The sequence below is a fragment of the Vombatus ursinus genome, unplaced genomic scaffold, assembly GCF_900497805.2.
Source record: "Vombatus ursinus unplaced genomic scaffold, bare-nosed wombat genome assembly UNPS02014781.1, whole genome shotgun sequence".
In the NCBI taxonomy this organism is placed as follows: domain Eukaryota; kingdom Metazoa; phylum Chordata; class Mammalia; order Diprotodontia; family Vombatidae; genus Vombatus; species Vombatus ursinus.
The window spans coordinates 35,722,647-35,739,521 of NW_020954559.1; the positions used below are offsets into that span (position 1 = coordinate 35,722,647).

General features: G+C 36.6%; 1 protein-coding gene across 4 annotated transcripts in view; it reads left to right on the top strand.

Annotated features, from left to right (window-relative positions):
• The window catches only part of LOC114046191 (rho guanine nucleotide exchange factor 7), a 317,431-nt gene that overhangs the window by 268,796 nt on the left and 31,760 nt on the right, over positions 1 to 16,875 (top strand). For 3 of the 4 annotated variants that reach the window (XM_027866431.1, XM_027866434.1, XM_027866433.1), the window contains 4 exons: positions 7,532 to 7,610; positions 7,790 to 7,929; positions 11,065 to 11,289; positions 14,578 to 14,671. In XM_027866431.1, coding sequence (XP_027722232.1) covers positions 7,532 to 7,610; positions 7,790 to 7,929; positions 11,065 to 11,289; positions 14,578 to 14,671 — 538 coding nt within the window. The remainder of the gene's footprint in view (positions 1 to 7,531; positions 7,611 to 7,789; positions 7,930 to 11,064; positions 11,290 to 14,577; positions 14,672 to 16,875) is intronic. The other variant, XM_027866432.1, reaches the window with a different exon arrangement.

A 16,875-nucleotide genomic window follows, 5' to 3' on the forward strand; every position in this document is an offset into this window, starting at 1 on the left:
TAGTAGGTGTTTCCTAATTGTTAATTGATTGATTGAACATGTGACATGAAACTCTAGGGAAACAGCTGTATAATTATGTTCATTTACATGAGTTTTTACTATAGAAAGAGAGCTGGGTTTAACATCGCGCTTACTGTCATAGCAGGGGAATCATAGACTCTTAGAGTTAGAAGGGACATGTAGTCCTTCCCTAAAGACCATCACTAATACATGATCTAGCTACAGATTCGAGGTCCAGGGATTTTAATGTCTATTTGCCCCTGGATAAACATAGGTAAATATTCCTGTCTGAATTGAAGTAGAGAAACATGACTGAACAGCAAATGGATAAGCCTTTAAAAGTTAGGATGGATTTTGACTTGGCCTAAAAATATGTAATATTCACAGTTGGGAGTACTTAATTACCAATTTTTTAATCTTCTGTCGTGCTAAAAGTTCTAGTCAAAGGTTGTGTTTGGTTAAAAATGGTTCCTGTTGAATCAGCTCTCTGGTTTTTACTCCCTGCTTTGACATTAATTAGTTAGCTATATGACCTTAAGAAAATCTCTTAAACTCTATGAGCCTTAAGTTTCCCCTTCCATAAATATGTAAACAATTTCTAAAATATTCTTTAGCTCTAATTTTTTTCTGACCATTTTTAAAGATCAGTTTCTATTCAAAACTAGAACATATATGTATATGTTAATTTATGTGCCCGTAGCCATGTCTAGGTTTCAAGGGAATATAGAACATAAGGTCTTAAATATAGAGCTGGAAGGAATCTCAGAGGACACTTAGTCTAACTGTCTCCTTTTATTTAACATTTTTGTTGCCATTTTTTTATTTTTAGCATTGGACATATTCCAGCAATATGTACTCAGTTCTTTGCTTTTTTTTCCCCACACATATATTTATCCAAAATCTTTCCTTTTGTGAGAGAATGAATATTTTTCACATGTCATCATTGTTATTTCTCTTCTTCTCTCATTTTTTCCCCTAGTTCTTCAGTGGGTGGTTGAGCAATGTGTAGTACATTCTTCATTGGTTGGATCCAAAACCTAAGCTAAATGGGGATGTATCAAGTTTGCCAGATAATACCTGCCATTAAATCTCTAAGACCACTTCGATTAGCAACTACAATGCAACTTTGGCAATCCAGAATCTTTAGGAATGAGTTTTTCTGGAAAGCTAACTTTTTTATTTTTTTTTACCCCTTTAAATAGAGACAGTGTGGTATAATGGAAAGAACCCTGGATTTGGAATCAGAATTCAGTCTGGGCCTTTCAAGTAGATATCTATATATGTATGGCGTGGTTTTAACCATTGGGGATACAAAATGAAGGGCTCTGCCTTTGAGGAGCTCTCATTCTACTAAGGGAAAAGAGCATATACAAAGATAAATCATTACAAATATGTTTAAAATAAATACAAAGTAATTTTGTGGAGTGGAGGGAAACACTAACAACCGAGGGGATCAGGAAGGACCTAATGTAAGAGGTGGTACTTGAACTGTGCCTTCAGGGGAGGTGGGAATGCAAAGAGGCAGAGGTACCAAGGGACAGAATTCTAGGCATGGGGGATGACAGTTTAATAAAGGGGCAGAGCAGTGAGAGATTGAATACTGGGCTTGGACGATAGCAGATAGACCCGTTTTTCTGGAACATAGCTTATGTGAAGAGGAGTGATATGAAATCAGTGTGGGAAGATAGGCTGGAGCCAAATTATGAAAGACTTCACAAACCAAACCGAAGAGTTTGTGTTCTGTTCTCAAGGCCACAAGGTACCATGAAAGCATCTCATTCTGGGAATGACTTCATCAGACCTGTGTTTTAGGAAGATCAGTTTGCCAGTTATGGGCAGGAAGGCTGGAGAGGGGAGAGACAGAAGCAGGAGACCAATTAGGAGGCTGTCAATGGTTCAGTGAGGTGTTGGGATGTTAAACTCGGATGGTAACCAGACCAACATTGAAATCCTGGTTCTGCTACCTGTTACATTTGTGACCTTGGGCAAGGCAATTAATATCTGAACCTTGATTTCCTTATCTGTAAAATGAAGGGATTGGGGGGCAGCTAGGTGGCACGGTGGGTAGAACACTGGCCCTGGAGTCAGGAGGACCTGAGTTCAAATCCAGCCTCCAGACACATAACACTCACTAGCTGTGTGACTCCGGGCAAGTCACTTAACCCCAGTTGCCTCACCAAAAAAAAAAAAAAAAAAAGATTGAACTTAGATGATTTCTAAGGACCCTTGTAACTCTAAATTCTTTGATCTCTAAGTATGTTAGAATAATTTCACCAAAATGGTTATGTTCTTATCTTCAAACCATTGTGCTTTATACAGTCTATCCTTTCTCAGCAACTTGGTGTAATCAGGATTATTATGCCATGCTTTAGTGTACTGGCACTTCTACAGACTTTTGAGGCTTGTAGAACTGATTGATCTATTTGCGAAGGAGCCGCAGACTGTTCTTTTGAGTTTGGGTGTCTGTTTTTTAATTATTTTGATTCTTGCCTTGTCACCTGTCAATCCTTGGTACTGTTAGTGTGCCTTCCTGTAGTAGACCCTCTTGACTTTTAATATGCTGTTGCTGTATTGTGAGTTTGGAAACCAGACAGATGTGCTTATTAGGATTGTTTGTGAAGTAAAAATAAATAGGCCCTTGGAAAGAAGTTTGAGGGGGCTGTCCTTTAGAAGCTCACATGAGCTTTAGTCCTTGGAGTTTGTATCACCAATTTTGGCTGCTCTGGGTGAGACGTATTTTTGTTTTCTCAAATTTGGACCAGATGGCTGGAGAAGGGAATAGATAATTGCTGTATTATTTATGTCTGATGTTCACCACTTTTTTTCTTCCCATTTTCATGAACCCCACCTCTTATACCATCCATGTGTATTATTCAACACACCCTAGCTCTCTTCCTTCAATTTCTTTAATTCTTCCCTCATTGATGTCTTTTAGTAATTATATAATTTTAATATTCTTTTCAAGTTTTATCAAAGAAATGAAGTTACAAGTTCTATTTCCAACTTTTTCCAGCATTTTCTTTTTCTTTTTCTTTTTTTTACACCTGTAAATTAGATTAGTAACACTGATTTGTCTACCTTACTACCCTTCAAAAGATTAATGGGTTGATATTTATAAAATACCTTAAGACCTTTTGTAAGGGAGAAAACTAGAATTTTTAATGTGATTTCTCTGTTTAGTCTTCATTTTTTTCTGCTTTATTCTTTCCCAAAAGTTAACTTCTTGAAGTACAAATTTATTAAGACTCTCTTCTATTATATCCCTTGTTTATCTCTCCTGCATTTTGAAAGATAGTACAGTAGTCTTTCTTCATTGACATCTTCTTACAGGTATTCCTGCTGTGATTTATAAATTCCCCAAAAGAATAGCCTTTGTCTTAATTTTCTATGTTCTTTTTTTAATTATATAATTATAATTATTTGTTCATCAGCTACACTTTTCTAAAGCTATTTTCCGATATACCTTCCTGTATTTTTACTTTCTCCTGTCTGTGTTTTGAATGCTGACTTGATGCATGACACTAAAATAGGCACTCCAGTGTGGGAGTTACCAAAAATGTACAATACAGAAGCTGTTCTAGGTAAAAGGAAGAAAGAGGCAGAAAAAAGCTTGAAATTAGAAGGCTTGATATGAAAAAATGGGGATGGTGCAGGAAAGCTCTCTGATAGGAAACAGACTCTGCCAGGTGCTGTGGGAGATGTAAATGAATTTCATTACCATGGGCCCAGTGCTCAGGTTGTTTTCTACTCTTATCAGCACTGACTTGTAAGTGAAGGCAAGCATGTGCTATTAGGTTTATAAAAGTCTGGACAATGGTTTTGGTTTTGGTTTTGCAGTGGGAATTAATGACTGATTTTCTTTACCCTAGATGAATTGTACAACAGAATAGAAATGCAGTCCAGTCTAACGAGCATTTATTAAGTGTTTGCTGTATTCATGGCACTTTACTGGTTACTTTTAATAAAATGATATATTTTATGGAATTTTCAGTGGTAATTTGATGCTAGTTGGAGGTGTATTGTATTTATTGGAGTCTTTGAAAAATGGCTAGATGACCACTTATAGGAGAGATTATGAAACAGATTTCTGCTGCTTCCTGAAGTCTGCTTTGATTTTCTTGCCTATCATTTATCTTGTAATTCTGTCTAAATTGATGCCTTTTTGCCCATTTGATTTGCACATTTCTGTCTCATAAATATTTAGCACCATCACCTCATCTATTATGTTAAAGATTGAATATTCATTTCGTCAGGGACTGTGTTAGCATCTATCCATGGTTAATCTAAAAGGGAAGTGGTATGGCAAGTTTTTTTACCATTGGGTCACAGGGACTAGACTGATTTGCATGAAACAATTAGGATACCATATAAAACTTTGTACTATTAAATGCCAAAATGTGCAGCCTCAACAGTAAATGCTGTCAGAATTCAGAAAAATGAGACATCATTGTGGGACAGAGTTCTCAAGGAAGGTTTTGTAGAAGAGGTGCCCCATCATCTGGGCATCGAAGGAGGGTTAGAGTTGGATAAATAAAAATGAGTAAGGAGGCCATTCAAGGTAAAGGAAATAGTGTGAGTAAAGACAGAGCAGAAGAGCGAAGTAGAGATCTTAATCTTGAGATTCTATCATTTACTGAACTATCCAAGCTACAGTTGTAATCCAGCTGTAGTTTTCTGTTCCAATGAATTGTCATGGCCCCTACTGTTTTGACAGTCCTGTATTTGTAGAACAGCACATTTGCCTATTGTAGATATTAAATAAATGGTGAATAATATTCACTACTCTTTTACTACTATCATTTAGGATGTTTTCTTCATTGGTTTCTCAATAATACAGTTATCTCTGCTTCCCATTTTCATCTTTTATATGAAAACAGGGGTGGGAGTGATGGCCTAGGAAGGACATATGATATACACAAATGTCAAAAAATATTTTTTTTAAAGATTCACTACATTTTTCAGATTTTCTGTAAAGCTTCCTGTCAATTAAAGTTGTCTAATGGTAGAATGGTTGCTCCATGAGGGAATGCATTCTTTCTCACTGAGTATATTTAAACAGAGGCTATGTAGGTGACTGTCAGGGATGCTTTAGAAGTGATTTCTGCTTTGTGCAATTGAGCTAAATGATTATCTGAGACTTTGGTGTTTTTATGAGTCTTTTATGAGTCTTTTAACCCTTGTGACCTTGTCTTGAATTTTGACATTTTTTCATATAATCAAGCATCTTTATAATATAATACCATTATCTTTTGCCTAAACTAGGGGTGGGGAACGTTCAGCCCTTTGAATCTTTGATTAAACTTTGTCCAGTCAAAGGGCTACACTTGAGGACCTGGCGGGCCACATGTGGCCTCGAGGTCTCAGGTTCCCTCCCCCAACCTAAACACACACTTACATGTAGCCATTATTCTTTCTTTTAGAATATTAATTCATGCTCTAATCATCCATTTTCCTGTCTTCTTAGCTAATATTAATTTCTACCTTATGTTTTCCCTTCCCTATTTTTCCTCCTATTTCTTTGGTTCTACCCTTGGTTTTCATTATTACCAGAATTCTTGGTCTCTCAGAGAATCACAAAGTCGAAGGGACCATTGAAATTATCTAGTATAATTTGTATCGAGATTCCTCTTGTACTTTCCCCTTCCTTCCCTCCATCTTCCCTGGGACCCTGCTCCTGCAACTGTTCTTTTTCCTTACACATTTTAAATCTTTCCCTCATCACTGACTCTTTGCCCTTTTTCTATACTTGATTTTCAGGTCTCCCCAACCAACCAAACAAACAAAAACAACCCAAAACAGAAAACTTTCCCCCAGCTTTTCTGACTCATCCAGCTGCCAGTCTCCCTTCACTGCTAATCTTCTTTGAAGAAGATCTTGGTTTTTTTTTTTTGTTTGTTTTTGTTTTTTGCTTTGTTTTGTTTTTGGCTAGGCAATGGGGTTAAGTGACTTGCCCAGGGTCACACAGCTAGTAAGTATTATGAGAATGAGGCCGAATTTGAACTCAAGTCCTCCTGAATCCAGGGCTGGTGCTCTATCCGCTGCACCACCTAGGTGCTTTCTTTTTGATTAAGACCACTCTAAAGTTTCCTTATCTGTAAAATAAGGGGGTTGGACTGAGTGGCCTTAGAGGTTCTGTCAGAGTCCAAAATCTATGTTGTTCTGCATATAACCAGTTCTTTCTCCCACTCTTGCCCTGACAGTTCACTTTATATTTATGATCACCTTCGGAATATCCTCCAGATTAACTTGTGGCAGATGGTCTTGTGAGATTGAACTTTGAGTCTTCCCTTTCACAAAACACATAAAAAAAAAACCCTGTCACCTGCTCTTGTTTTTCTAATCTTGTGTAATTTTTTTTCCCTTCCATTTTTTCAGAGCCTTTAAAATAGGCTTATTTTTTTAATTAATTTATTTTGCTTTATCAGCAATCACTTCCATAAGCTTTTGAGTTTTAAATTTTTCTCCCTCTCCCTACCCACCTCCCTCTCCAAGACGGCACACAATCTGATATAAGATATACATTTACATTCCTATTAAACAGTTTCACACTAGTAATGTTGTAAGTAAGAGTTAGAACCAATAGGAAGAACCACCAGAAAGAGGAAACAAAACACCAGAGAAGAAAAAAAAAAGAGCAAATAGTATACTTTGATCTGCATTCAAACTCCATAGTTATTTCTTTGGATGTGGATAGCATTTTCCATCATGAGGCCTTGTATTGCTGCCTATCAGTATTAGTCATCACACAACGTGGCTGTTAATATGTACAGTGTTCTCCTGGTTCTGCTCACTTCACTCACCATCAGACCATGCAAGTCTTCCCAGGTTTTTCTATAGTCCGGCTGCTCATTTCTTATAGCACAGTAGTATTCCATTACATTCATATATCACAGCTTGGTTAGCCATTCCTCAATTGATGGGCATCCTCTCAATTTCCAATTCTTTGCCACTACAAAAAGAGCTGCTATAAGTATTTTTGTACACATGGGTCCTTTTCCCATTTGTATGATCTCTTTGAAATACAGTCCTCGAAGTGCAAAATAGGCTTATTTTTATTCTGCTTGACCATGGCCTGGCAAAACTCTTTGTACATCTGTGAGAACATTAGATGATTATAAAATTATGCTTTCTTTTTGAAAACATTTTTATGTGGGTGTGTGCATACATGTGGCATAATGGAAAAAGTTATCTTGATCAACAATGGGGTATTAATATGGTATTTCTTAACATACTTATTTTATATTTATTCATAAAACATACAGTGTGCTTTACTGCCTACAAACCAGTCCCTGTAATCAGGAAGACCTCAGTTGAAATCTTGCTCTGACACATAGTATGTGACCACGAATGTGTCACATCACTTCTCAGTGCCTCAGGCAGCTCTCCTGCCTGCATCAGTGCATGGAGCTTCTAACCAAGAGTCCTGAATACAGAGGCATAGATGAATGCACAGGACTGATCGACAGTAAACTAACATAACAGCACTTCCTGTGCTCTTAAAGAACTAATTCTTTTGCTGTGTCCTTTCTAGGGAAAGCTACCCATGACAGGCACGACAATCACAAAGCTGGAAGACAGTGAAAACCACAAAAATGCATTTGAAATAGCAGGTGATGTAAACAAACTTTTTGTCAATACTGGTTTTCATCTGGATGAGGAAATTTAACATTATTACTTAATTGGTTTACTCATGTTATTTTTAGAAGTTAAAATGTGAGTAGGGCAAAATGTATCTGTGTGAGAGATCTACTTTTCCCGTGTCAAACTCTTATTTTCTTTCTGGCTCCAGGAAGCATGATTGAGCGGATATTAGTATCATGCAACAACCAGCAGGATCTTCATGAATGGGTGGATCATCTACAGAAGCAAACTAAAGTCACAACTATTGGAAATCCTACTATTAAGCCTCATTCTGTGCCATCTCATACTGTAAGGATTCATTCTGATGTGTGCATTTCCCTCATTTCAAACAAGATTAGGATTTTGATTGAGTTATATACCATTCAGCATTGTGGTATCTGTGTCTCCAGTAACAAGAATCAGATGGCTTAACTTCCATATTTATTTCTCTGCACAGATTTGCTTCAAGTACTATTTTGGCAGTTTGAACCATTCATCAGTCTTGTGAGACAGTCACATGATCCATTCATGGGCAAAGATGTATGGTACAGTAAAACTCGGTTAGGGAGCAGCCTTTCTTAGAAAGACATCTACCTCTTACAAAACACACACACACACACACACACACACACACACACACACACACTCACAAAATTTAAACTACCATGAAGGTGTTTTAAAAAGCCACCAGTCAAAAGATCACTTTTAGAAGTGCTTATGTAAATATATTTCACAGTACATTTTTTTTTAATGAGGACATCTCTATGTGGGGAGGAAATCAGATGATTTATTTTATCTAAATGTATTTTTATTCTTCTGTATGTGAGACTACTTTTTCATTTGCTCTTTCATTTGAAAAAACAAAAAACCCAAAATAACAAACCTCAGGTTGTTAGAATCTCGTGTTATTTTAGAATAGGTAAACAATAAAGTTTCAGGATTTTCATTTTCTCCTCACTTAAATTTTATTTCACATTTATATTTTAGCATAGGTCATTTTTTCATCTTTAATCTTAAAGGAATGGGGAAGTCTTTTGGAGATTATAGCTAGCACTTATATAACACACTAAGGTTTGAAAAGTGCTTTACAAATATTAACTCATTTTATCCTCACACCAACCCTTTGAGGTGGGTGCTGTTATCTCCATTTTTAACTGTGATCTGAAATCAACTGTGATTTTTTTTACGCCATTTACAATGTGTAGACTTTATTGCATTGTCATTAGGATTTTTTCGTGTGAATCTCTGTTTCTTCCCTTTACTCTGAATCTAAAACTGGTTGCCAAAGAAAGACCATCACATTGTAACAACTTATAGCAATTTCATTATGCTGGCTTATTGTTATGCTCCTTATTTCTGTCAGAAATTTGGAGGATAAAGTTACTGCTCATTTGCTGTAGCTAACATTCTGACTTGAATGGCTCTGCCATCCTAACTGCTCCATCTTTTAAAACGTACTAAAGAGACATCTCCCATTACTCTTTGAAATAGAATTTCTTGTTTTAGTGTTGGGATGTTTTAAAATAGAAAATAAAGGCTCATTCTAACTCACAGTCCTCAATAATGGCCTGCTACTAAACCTGAAAAATGGTTATAGCAAATTGCATTTCAGCCTAGACCTTGGTAGGAGCAAATGGTCCTTCCTTCCCTTTGTTCATTCAATGGCAAGTTAGTCATTAGGCATTTATTAAGTGGTTCCAGCCGCTGAGGGGCATGGAAGGATGAATAAGAAAGTCCGTTGCCCCTAGAATATTACAGTCCAGTAAGAAAAAGGAATTTGTATACAAATCACTATGATACATACTAGAACAAGGTAAATTTTATAAGAGATGAATTAAAATAAAGTCCTGCGTATGTGCATGTGCAGAGAGGAACTGGTTATTTCTGAATGGGAATATTAGGAAAACTTTAATTGAAGAGGTCCTGTATGAGCCAGCCCTTGGAGTGAGGTGTAGGATTTCGACTGATAGAGATGACATGGAAGGACATACCAGGCTGAGGGAGTAGCTTGAGCAAAGGCAGCAATAGACAACTTAGAACTTCTGAATTACTATAAACATAATATTTTCCACAGAGTTTTTGACTTTTGTATTCTTTACTCCCTCTGTTCTCATAGAATGATTTCATGGATGCTCTGGACACTGTAAAATTCACCTCTTTTAGGTGACCTACTCAGGTTGAAAAATACCATTTTTTTCCCCCTGGTGGAAAGCTATTGTGAATTACTTTGCTTTCCAGTGGCTCACTTACATTTATATTAGTAATTTTTTTCATAGTTATTATGCTTTGATATCTTTTAAATGACTTTAGAGACTCTGTGATGGTTGGAGTTTTGCTTTAAGTTAAATAAAAGGTAGTCTTACTTGCCACTGAATTTCTTAATGCTTGGAGAGAGGAGGAATCTCTTTATAACTCCTTTTCAAATACTAGTCTTTTTTATTTGCCCTTGTACTCATGACTTTGTGTGGCCAGTCAGAACATTCTTTTTGTTGAAGTAACTCTTGCTGTCATGGCTATTTTTGAATGTTCGTTGTTCATACTTCAATATTAGCCTAATTAGTTTCCCCTCATTAGTCATTATTCAGAAATATAATTCCTTATTTTCAACACTGTACCTGTTAGGAAGTAGGCTTTAAGTAACAGTTTTGAATAAAGCTTACATTTCCAGGAACTAACACAGATAGTGGTATAGATGTCATGAGCTAGTAATTGATACCTGACTTTGAAGACGAATGAATTAGCACAACCATTTTATTCAGCGCATGCAGGTGGTTTTGAACTCACCTTGTTGTAAGATCTTATCTTGCTTTTTGTAACAATGGAAATGAAGGTCTCCCAAAGAATGTAATTCTATGCAAAAAGAAAAAAAGATTATGATCTCTTTAGAAGGGTCTGTGTTCTCTACTGAGGATTGCCCTGAGTCTCTTAACTTCCCTGAACTGTGAAAAGGAGGGATAGGGCTAGATGATCTCCACAGTTCCCTCCAGCTCTAGCATTCTGTGATTCATAAGCTGTGCTAATAAAGGTGTGACCTTGAACAAAGTATTGAGTCCTTTAAACTCTACAGCAGAGCCGGGGGTTGAACACTCTGGTTGATACTGGGTTAAGGTAGTGAACCTGACAGTCTCTGGTAACAGTAGTGCTTTTTAAAACAACAAATTCGAGTAACTTTTTACTTGATTGCTGTGTTTAAGTCACACATTAATTACATCCTTGATATACAGAGATCAAAACCAGGATAGTACTTGTCCTCAAGAAGCTTGAAATCTTTTTTAAAAATTCCGTCTCTATTAATTGTTAATAAAATCAATTAATTCTTGAATTATTTAAATGGAGAGCTTTAAGCTTTAATTCAACTTTTTTTATTAAAATCTTTACATTTTAGTGCTAAATAGTCTCATAAGTTGTTTCTTCTCTTTTCTTAAACTTTTGTACACTTGGCAGCTTCCTTCCCATCCAATCACACCATCCAGCAAACATTCAGACAGCAAGCCAGTGCCACTGACTCCTGCATACCACACGCTCCCACACCCTTCACATCATGGGACTCCACACACCACAATTAATTGGGGACCTCTGGAGCCTCCTAAAACTCCCAAACCTTGGAGCCTGAGCTGCCTGCGACCTGCACCTCCTCTACGGCCTTCAGCTGCTCTCTGTTACAAAGAGGTGAGGTCCTGCTGCCATTCAAAAGGGTTAATGTAAGAACAACAGGATCATGGTAGAAAACTGAACTTCAAATTTGGGGCTTAAATTAACTACCCTATGTTTACTCCCCAGTTTTCATTTTAGCTAATTCTGGAATATTGGCAGTTCAGAATTTGTGATTTCCTTTTTTTATGCAGGCTGGCTTATTCAGAGCTATAAGGACTATGTTTTCTGTCCTTATACTTTTATACTTTCTTTCCACCCAATTCTTCCAGTGCCTTGGTCATTAGGCCTGGTTGAAAATGATCCCGTCCTTACATAGGATTCTCTTCTTAAGTTGGACCCTGCCAAAAGCCTTCTTTTAAGAAAGGATCATTTTTATACAGTAGAAGGCATCATTGACAAGTGTTGTTTCTACAGCATTCCTCAGTCTTCACCAGCTTACATAGCAAGGCGATTGAAAAATAATTTCATGTGGGCTTCCTGTGTGACTGTTTCAGAGCCTGAAATTATTTTTAACTTCTGGTTGGTGGTAGGAATCATTTCATTTTTGCATGTCATGCTATTGCCCTTTTTAACACTTTCAGTAACTTTGCAATCTCATGCAAGATACATTTCCTTTGATTGGTCATCAGAAGAAGCTATATGATTTGAAGAGTGAAGTTTGAAAAAAAAAGCAAAAGATATTCTTTGTCAGATCTTCTCTGTTTTGCCTGCAAGAAAACTGATTGCCTCATTCCAGCCTCATTCACTTCTTTCCTACTTCTGCAGCTTCGTATAATGTACATAGTGCTTAGCAAACTGTGAAATCTAGTTTAATTTATCCACAAAATTAGTACAATTACATTAACTTTCAATCTGCCCTAAAGTTCTGCCATGATAAAGAAATGAAATATTCATCTTAAATTGTGTAAATAGAACTCAGATGCTTACAACAAAGGTGTCTACATCTGTAAAGGCAGATGCTGGTGTGGGAAATGATGAGTGTGTTGAAATATTTCTGCCAGCCATTAAGTCATGATGTGAAATTGACAGCCAGATTTGCAGAAGGAGGCATATCAGACATTCTATACATTAGGCCCATACTTAGTCAAGCACTGAGTATTTCTGAGTACTTGCAGAAGAAAAGTATGGCACAAGAAGTAATAATTCTTAACATTTCTTTGCTCATTGTTTGTTAAAACCTGTTTTTGTGACATGTTCCCTTTACTTCCTTTTGTTGATTGCCAGGAGTCCAAATCTAATAATATTTTTTATGACTGCCCAGTAATGAAGATTGTTGTTTTTTTTTTTTTTTTTTTCTTTTTTTTTTTTTTTTTACTAAACAATTGAATAGACTCTAGTCCGAAGGGAAGATGGACTTAGAATACTTTGGGAAGTTTTACCTGTAGAGCTTAAAACTTGGGGCATTGGTATTCTTATTAGGAGTGGTTATACCCTCAAGTAAATGAGAAAGATAAGCGAAAGCTGGGCAAGAGAGGAAAAAATGTAAAAATGGATCATAGATTTGGCGGTTGTAATATTATTACTTAATTATTAATTGTAATTGTAATTAATAAGTATTATGCGTATTAAGAACTAAGTTTTTTGTTGCCTTCATGACCTCTAGATTGGGGAATAGAGTTTATATACTCTTTAGGACCATTACCCAGAGGCCTTAGCTGTTACTGAGAGCTTCAAGCCACTTGCTGAAAAACATATTGTCCCTATGTTTGCTATGACTTGGACTACCTTTGGCCTTCACTTGGAAGAGGTCCTTTATAGTGAAGTAAATTCCCTGAAAAAGATGTTGATTTAGTCCCTTGGCTACTTTACTATGACAAACTACTTGACATTGGTATAAGAATTATAATTTATAGATTTTCAGACCTCAGTCTGATTTTGTATAGCAATAGGGACCCGACCTGTGATTTCATTGGGATAATGAACTGCCCCATAAGGAAATTCCATCTTACCGATATAGGCCAGCACCTTCTCTGCCACTTAATCTTAGAAAACTGCCTAGGGAACAGAGAAGTTAAGTGAGTGCTCAGAATCACACAGCCAGTGTGAGTCACAGGTGGTACTTGAAGCCAGGTAATACTGGCTTGCAGACCAGCTGTCTGTTCACTTTGCCATTTGTTCTTACATGTGTATCTTTTTGTATTGATTTTTGTCCTGTATACGTGATATGTTCTTTACAAGCTTTAGATTTCTTTCTTTTTTTTTTCTTTTAATAAAAAGCCAAGTGATGGCCACAAAAAGCAATTTTTTTTTTTAACAGAAAATGGGACTTAGTTTATAGAACCCTTTCTGCCTGGCTCCCCTTAACACATCTCTACTTTTTAATTTTCACGTTCTCAATTTTTTGGTTTAATGCACCATTTATAATTTAAATTATGTGGCACTTGACCTAAAAATATATATACAAACCAGTGTTTGATAAAAGCTCAGATGTTCGAAACTTCATCCCTCATTGGTCTTTGTCCTGCTTATTCACTTTTTTACTTTGTTGTTGTGCACCTTTTTTAGAGGATGTCTTGTATTCTGAAGGTAAGGGGTGGATTGGTGCATTTCTTTGACTGAAATTAGCATGTCTATGCGTAGAGCAGCCCATGCTGTATCTCTGTTGCTGACTTCCTTTGCTATAGGTCTTTCCTTTAAAAGCAGATTAACTGCCCCCCTACTACCCTGTCCTCCTCTTTTGTGGTTTAAAATGCTTTCTTCAATAAATCATTATCATTGTGTCAACTGACTTTCCTCTCAAAATCACTGCCCTGAACCCCTACCCATTTTTGGTTAGATCTATCAGATGGGTCTACCCCTCCAATATTAACAGTTCCCTCGGCCTAGGTATATGTGAGAATGTGAGTGTGTGTGTATGAGAGAGAGAGAGAGTGTGTGTGTGTGTGTGTGTGTGTGTGTGTGTGTACACGAGAGAGTGTGTGTGTGTGTATTGTGCCATCTGCCATTTTTCCTTCCTCTTCAATCTCTGCCAGCCTGCCTGCACCACTTGCAGCAGCTTTGCTGAATATTGTTACAATATTAATAGGATATCCAAGTGACACAAGAAATGTCTGCTTTCCCAAGAGCCAATGGAGAAATAGCAGCCAATTTGACTAAAACTGGAAAAGGCTTATTCTAAATTTATGTCCAGTAGCTGGCAAATTAAAAAAAAATATCATAAAGGAAAAAACATAAAGCTCATAACAATGGCTGTAGTGTTGTAAGATTTCACACTTAACAACAACCCCCACTGGTTTACCAGTCAAAACTTTTAGCTTATGAGAATTTTGAGCAAAACGGGTTTCTTAAAATTCTTTTCTCTAGGATCTCAGTAAGAGCCCTAAGACCATGAAAAAACTGCTACCCAAGCGCAAACCTGAACGGAAACCATCTGATGAGGAGTTTGCATTGAGGAAAAGTAAGTAAAACTAAGTGAGGGTATAAATACCTTCATTATCAGACAGATCAGAAAGATGAAATAAGATTCTTTTTCAAAGTGTCAAGCAGAAATCCGGAGTTTGGTGCTTTAGTACTTTTGTCCTGGGAAAGTAAGCGGAATTTAATAAATCCTAATGCCTGGAGATATCTGAATATTGCCTGAGCTGGTTACAAGGTTGGAAACAGACTAACTTCATTTTTTTTTTGTCCAAGGAAACAGCAAATGATATTCATTGTAGGTGGGAAAAAAAATCTCTAAACGTCAGGTTGGTATCCATTGGGACTCCTTTGATGAATGAGCTGGTCTATTTCTGGAACTCCCTGTGTAAGATATCTCCACATAACAGTAGGTGTTGCCTAGTTCTGCCTTCCTTGGAGGTCTTAGAGGTCTGATATTAAATCATAGTTTGAAGTGAGGGCTGTGGATCCCACACAAACTACTTGAGCATGAGAGCTTTGACCATAGTAGATGGTATTTCAATTAAGGATCTTACAAGAAACAGTTCAATTCAACAAATTTGTAAGTGCCTATTAAGGTTTCTGTTCTAGTTACCTGAGATACAAAGATGAAAAATGACACAATCCTTATCCTAGAGAAACTTATGGATGAGATAGAACAACTAATTTGTTAGAAAATTATTAAATGCATAAGAGAGATCAAAGAGTCGTTAGAAATTCAAAAAAAAAGATCATTGCTAGTTTTAAATGAGTTTTAAGAAACTGGTGTGTGAACTGTGTCTTGAAGGATTTTTTAAAAATGTAAACTTTGTAACCACTGTCAATTTTTTTCTCTAATACTTCAGAAAATCTGTGATAATCCTGATGGAGGTATCCCTCCTGTAGCTCATATCTTAACTCATTTAACCTCATCCTATGTAATTCTTGTCGATGTACCCTTATATATTGAGAACATAATGCAAAATTTGATTAGATGAAATTTAATAGACATAAATGTAAAAGGCAGGAAGACATGAGTACAAGACTTGCTTCTGACACATATTGGCCTTATGACCTTGGGCAAATTATTGAACCTTTCAGGGACCAAGACAGTTCTCTAAGTTGCAGAACAGGTGCTGATCTGCATTGGAAGAAGGATTTTTTCTCTCAAGAGCTCCCTGTACTAACATAATCACAAATCCAATAAAACAGACAATAATTTCCCAAGTACACGATCAAGGAGCTTTGTCCAAAAACAGTTCATTGAAAAACATTTGGAGTTTTAGTGGCCCATAAGCTCAGTTCAAGTCAGTAGTGTGATATGATAACTAAGAAAGGTATTGAAATCTTAGGCTACATTAAGAAAGGCCTAGTATCCAGGTCTATAAAGTTTGGAAGATGAAATTATTAATGTGCTAGTCAGTAGTCTCTCAACTTCTCTGCCTTAAACAGTGAGAAATTTTTAGGATCTGTCCCAATAATTGCAGATCTTCATCAAACTGTATCTTGCCTCCAAGACAGCTTTGTGATCTTGATCTCATTAGCTCATGATTTAATATTCCTGTTGTTTTTGGGGCTTCTGGTTTGCCCCATCATTCTATCATTTCTATTTCTCTTGATCCTCATTCAAAAGCTTTCCCGACTTTCTTCAGATTTGCGAACTTTTTCCTGGATGTTTTCTTAATAATAGAAGGCTACCCTCACTCAATTTCTGCCTATTTGGTTCCTGTGAAATTATTTTTTCATTTACTCATTCATTCATTCTGTCTTCTATTGTTGTATTCCAAAATCATGTGCCATCTATATCTTAAGCCTTAACTTCCTAGGAGGTCATATTTACCTGCACAAGTTAACATCTTTAGGTAATGTCCTTATACAAACTCCCTCATTAATATGAATATTTTTAGCCCACAAATACTGTTTATTTTTTCCAAAAACTTTTCTTTCTTTCTTTCTTTCTAAAGAAATCTTATAGAGTAGAATGTAACATAGACCAAGCCTAGTTCAGTAGGTAGATAGCCTGGGCAGCTAGAACCACAAGTTTTATTCTCAGATCCATGCTTACTTATGAAGTGATTGTGGCCAGGTAACATTTCATTTCTACTTCTTTCCTGTCTTTGTCTCCTCAGAATTACTCTGTACTCCTGTTGTTCTTTCTTGGTTGAACCTATTACACTCTGAAGTGTTTGGCTTAGCAGCTGAATCTGGACACTTTTTTTCCTTTACTCTTTATAGTTTAAAGCCCTC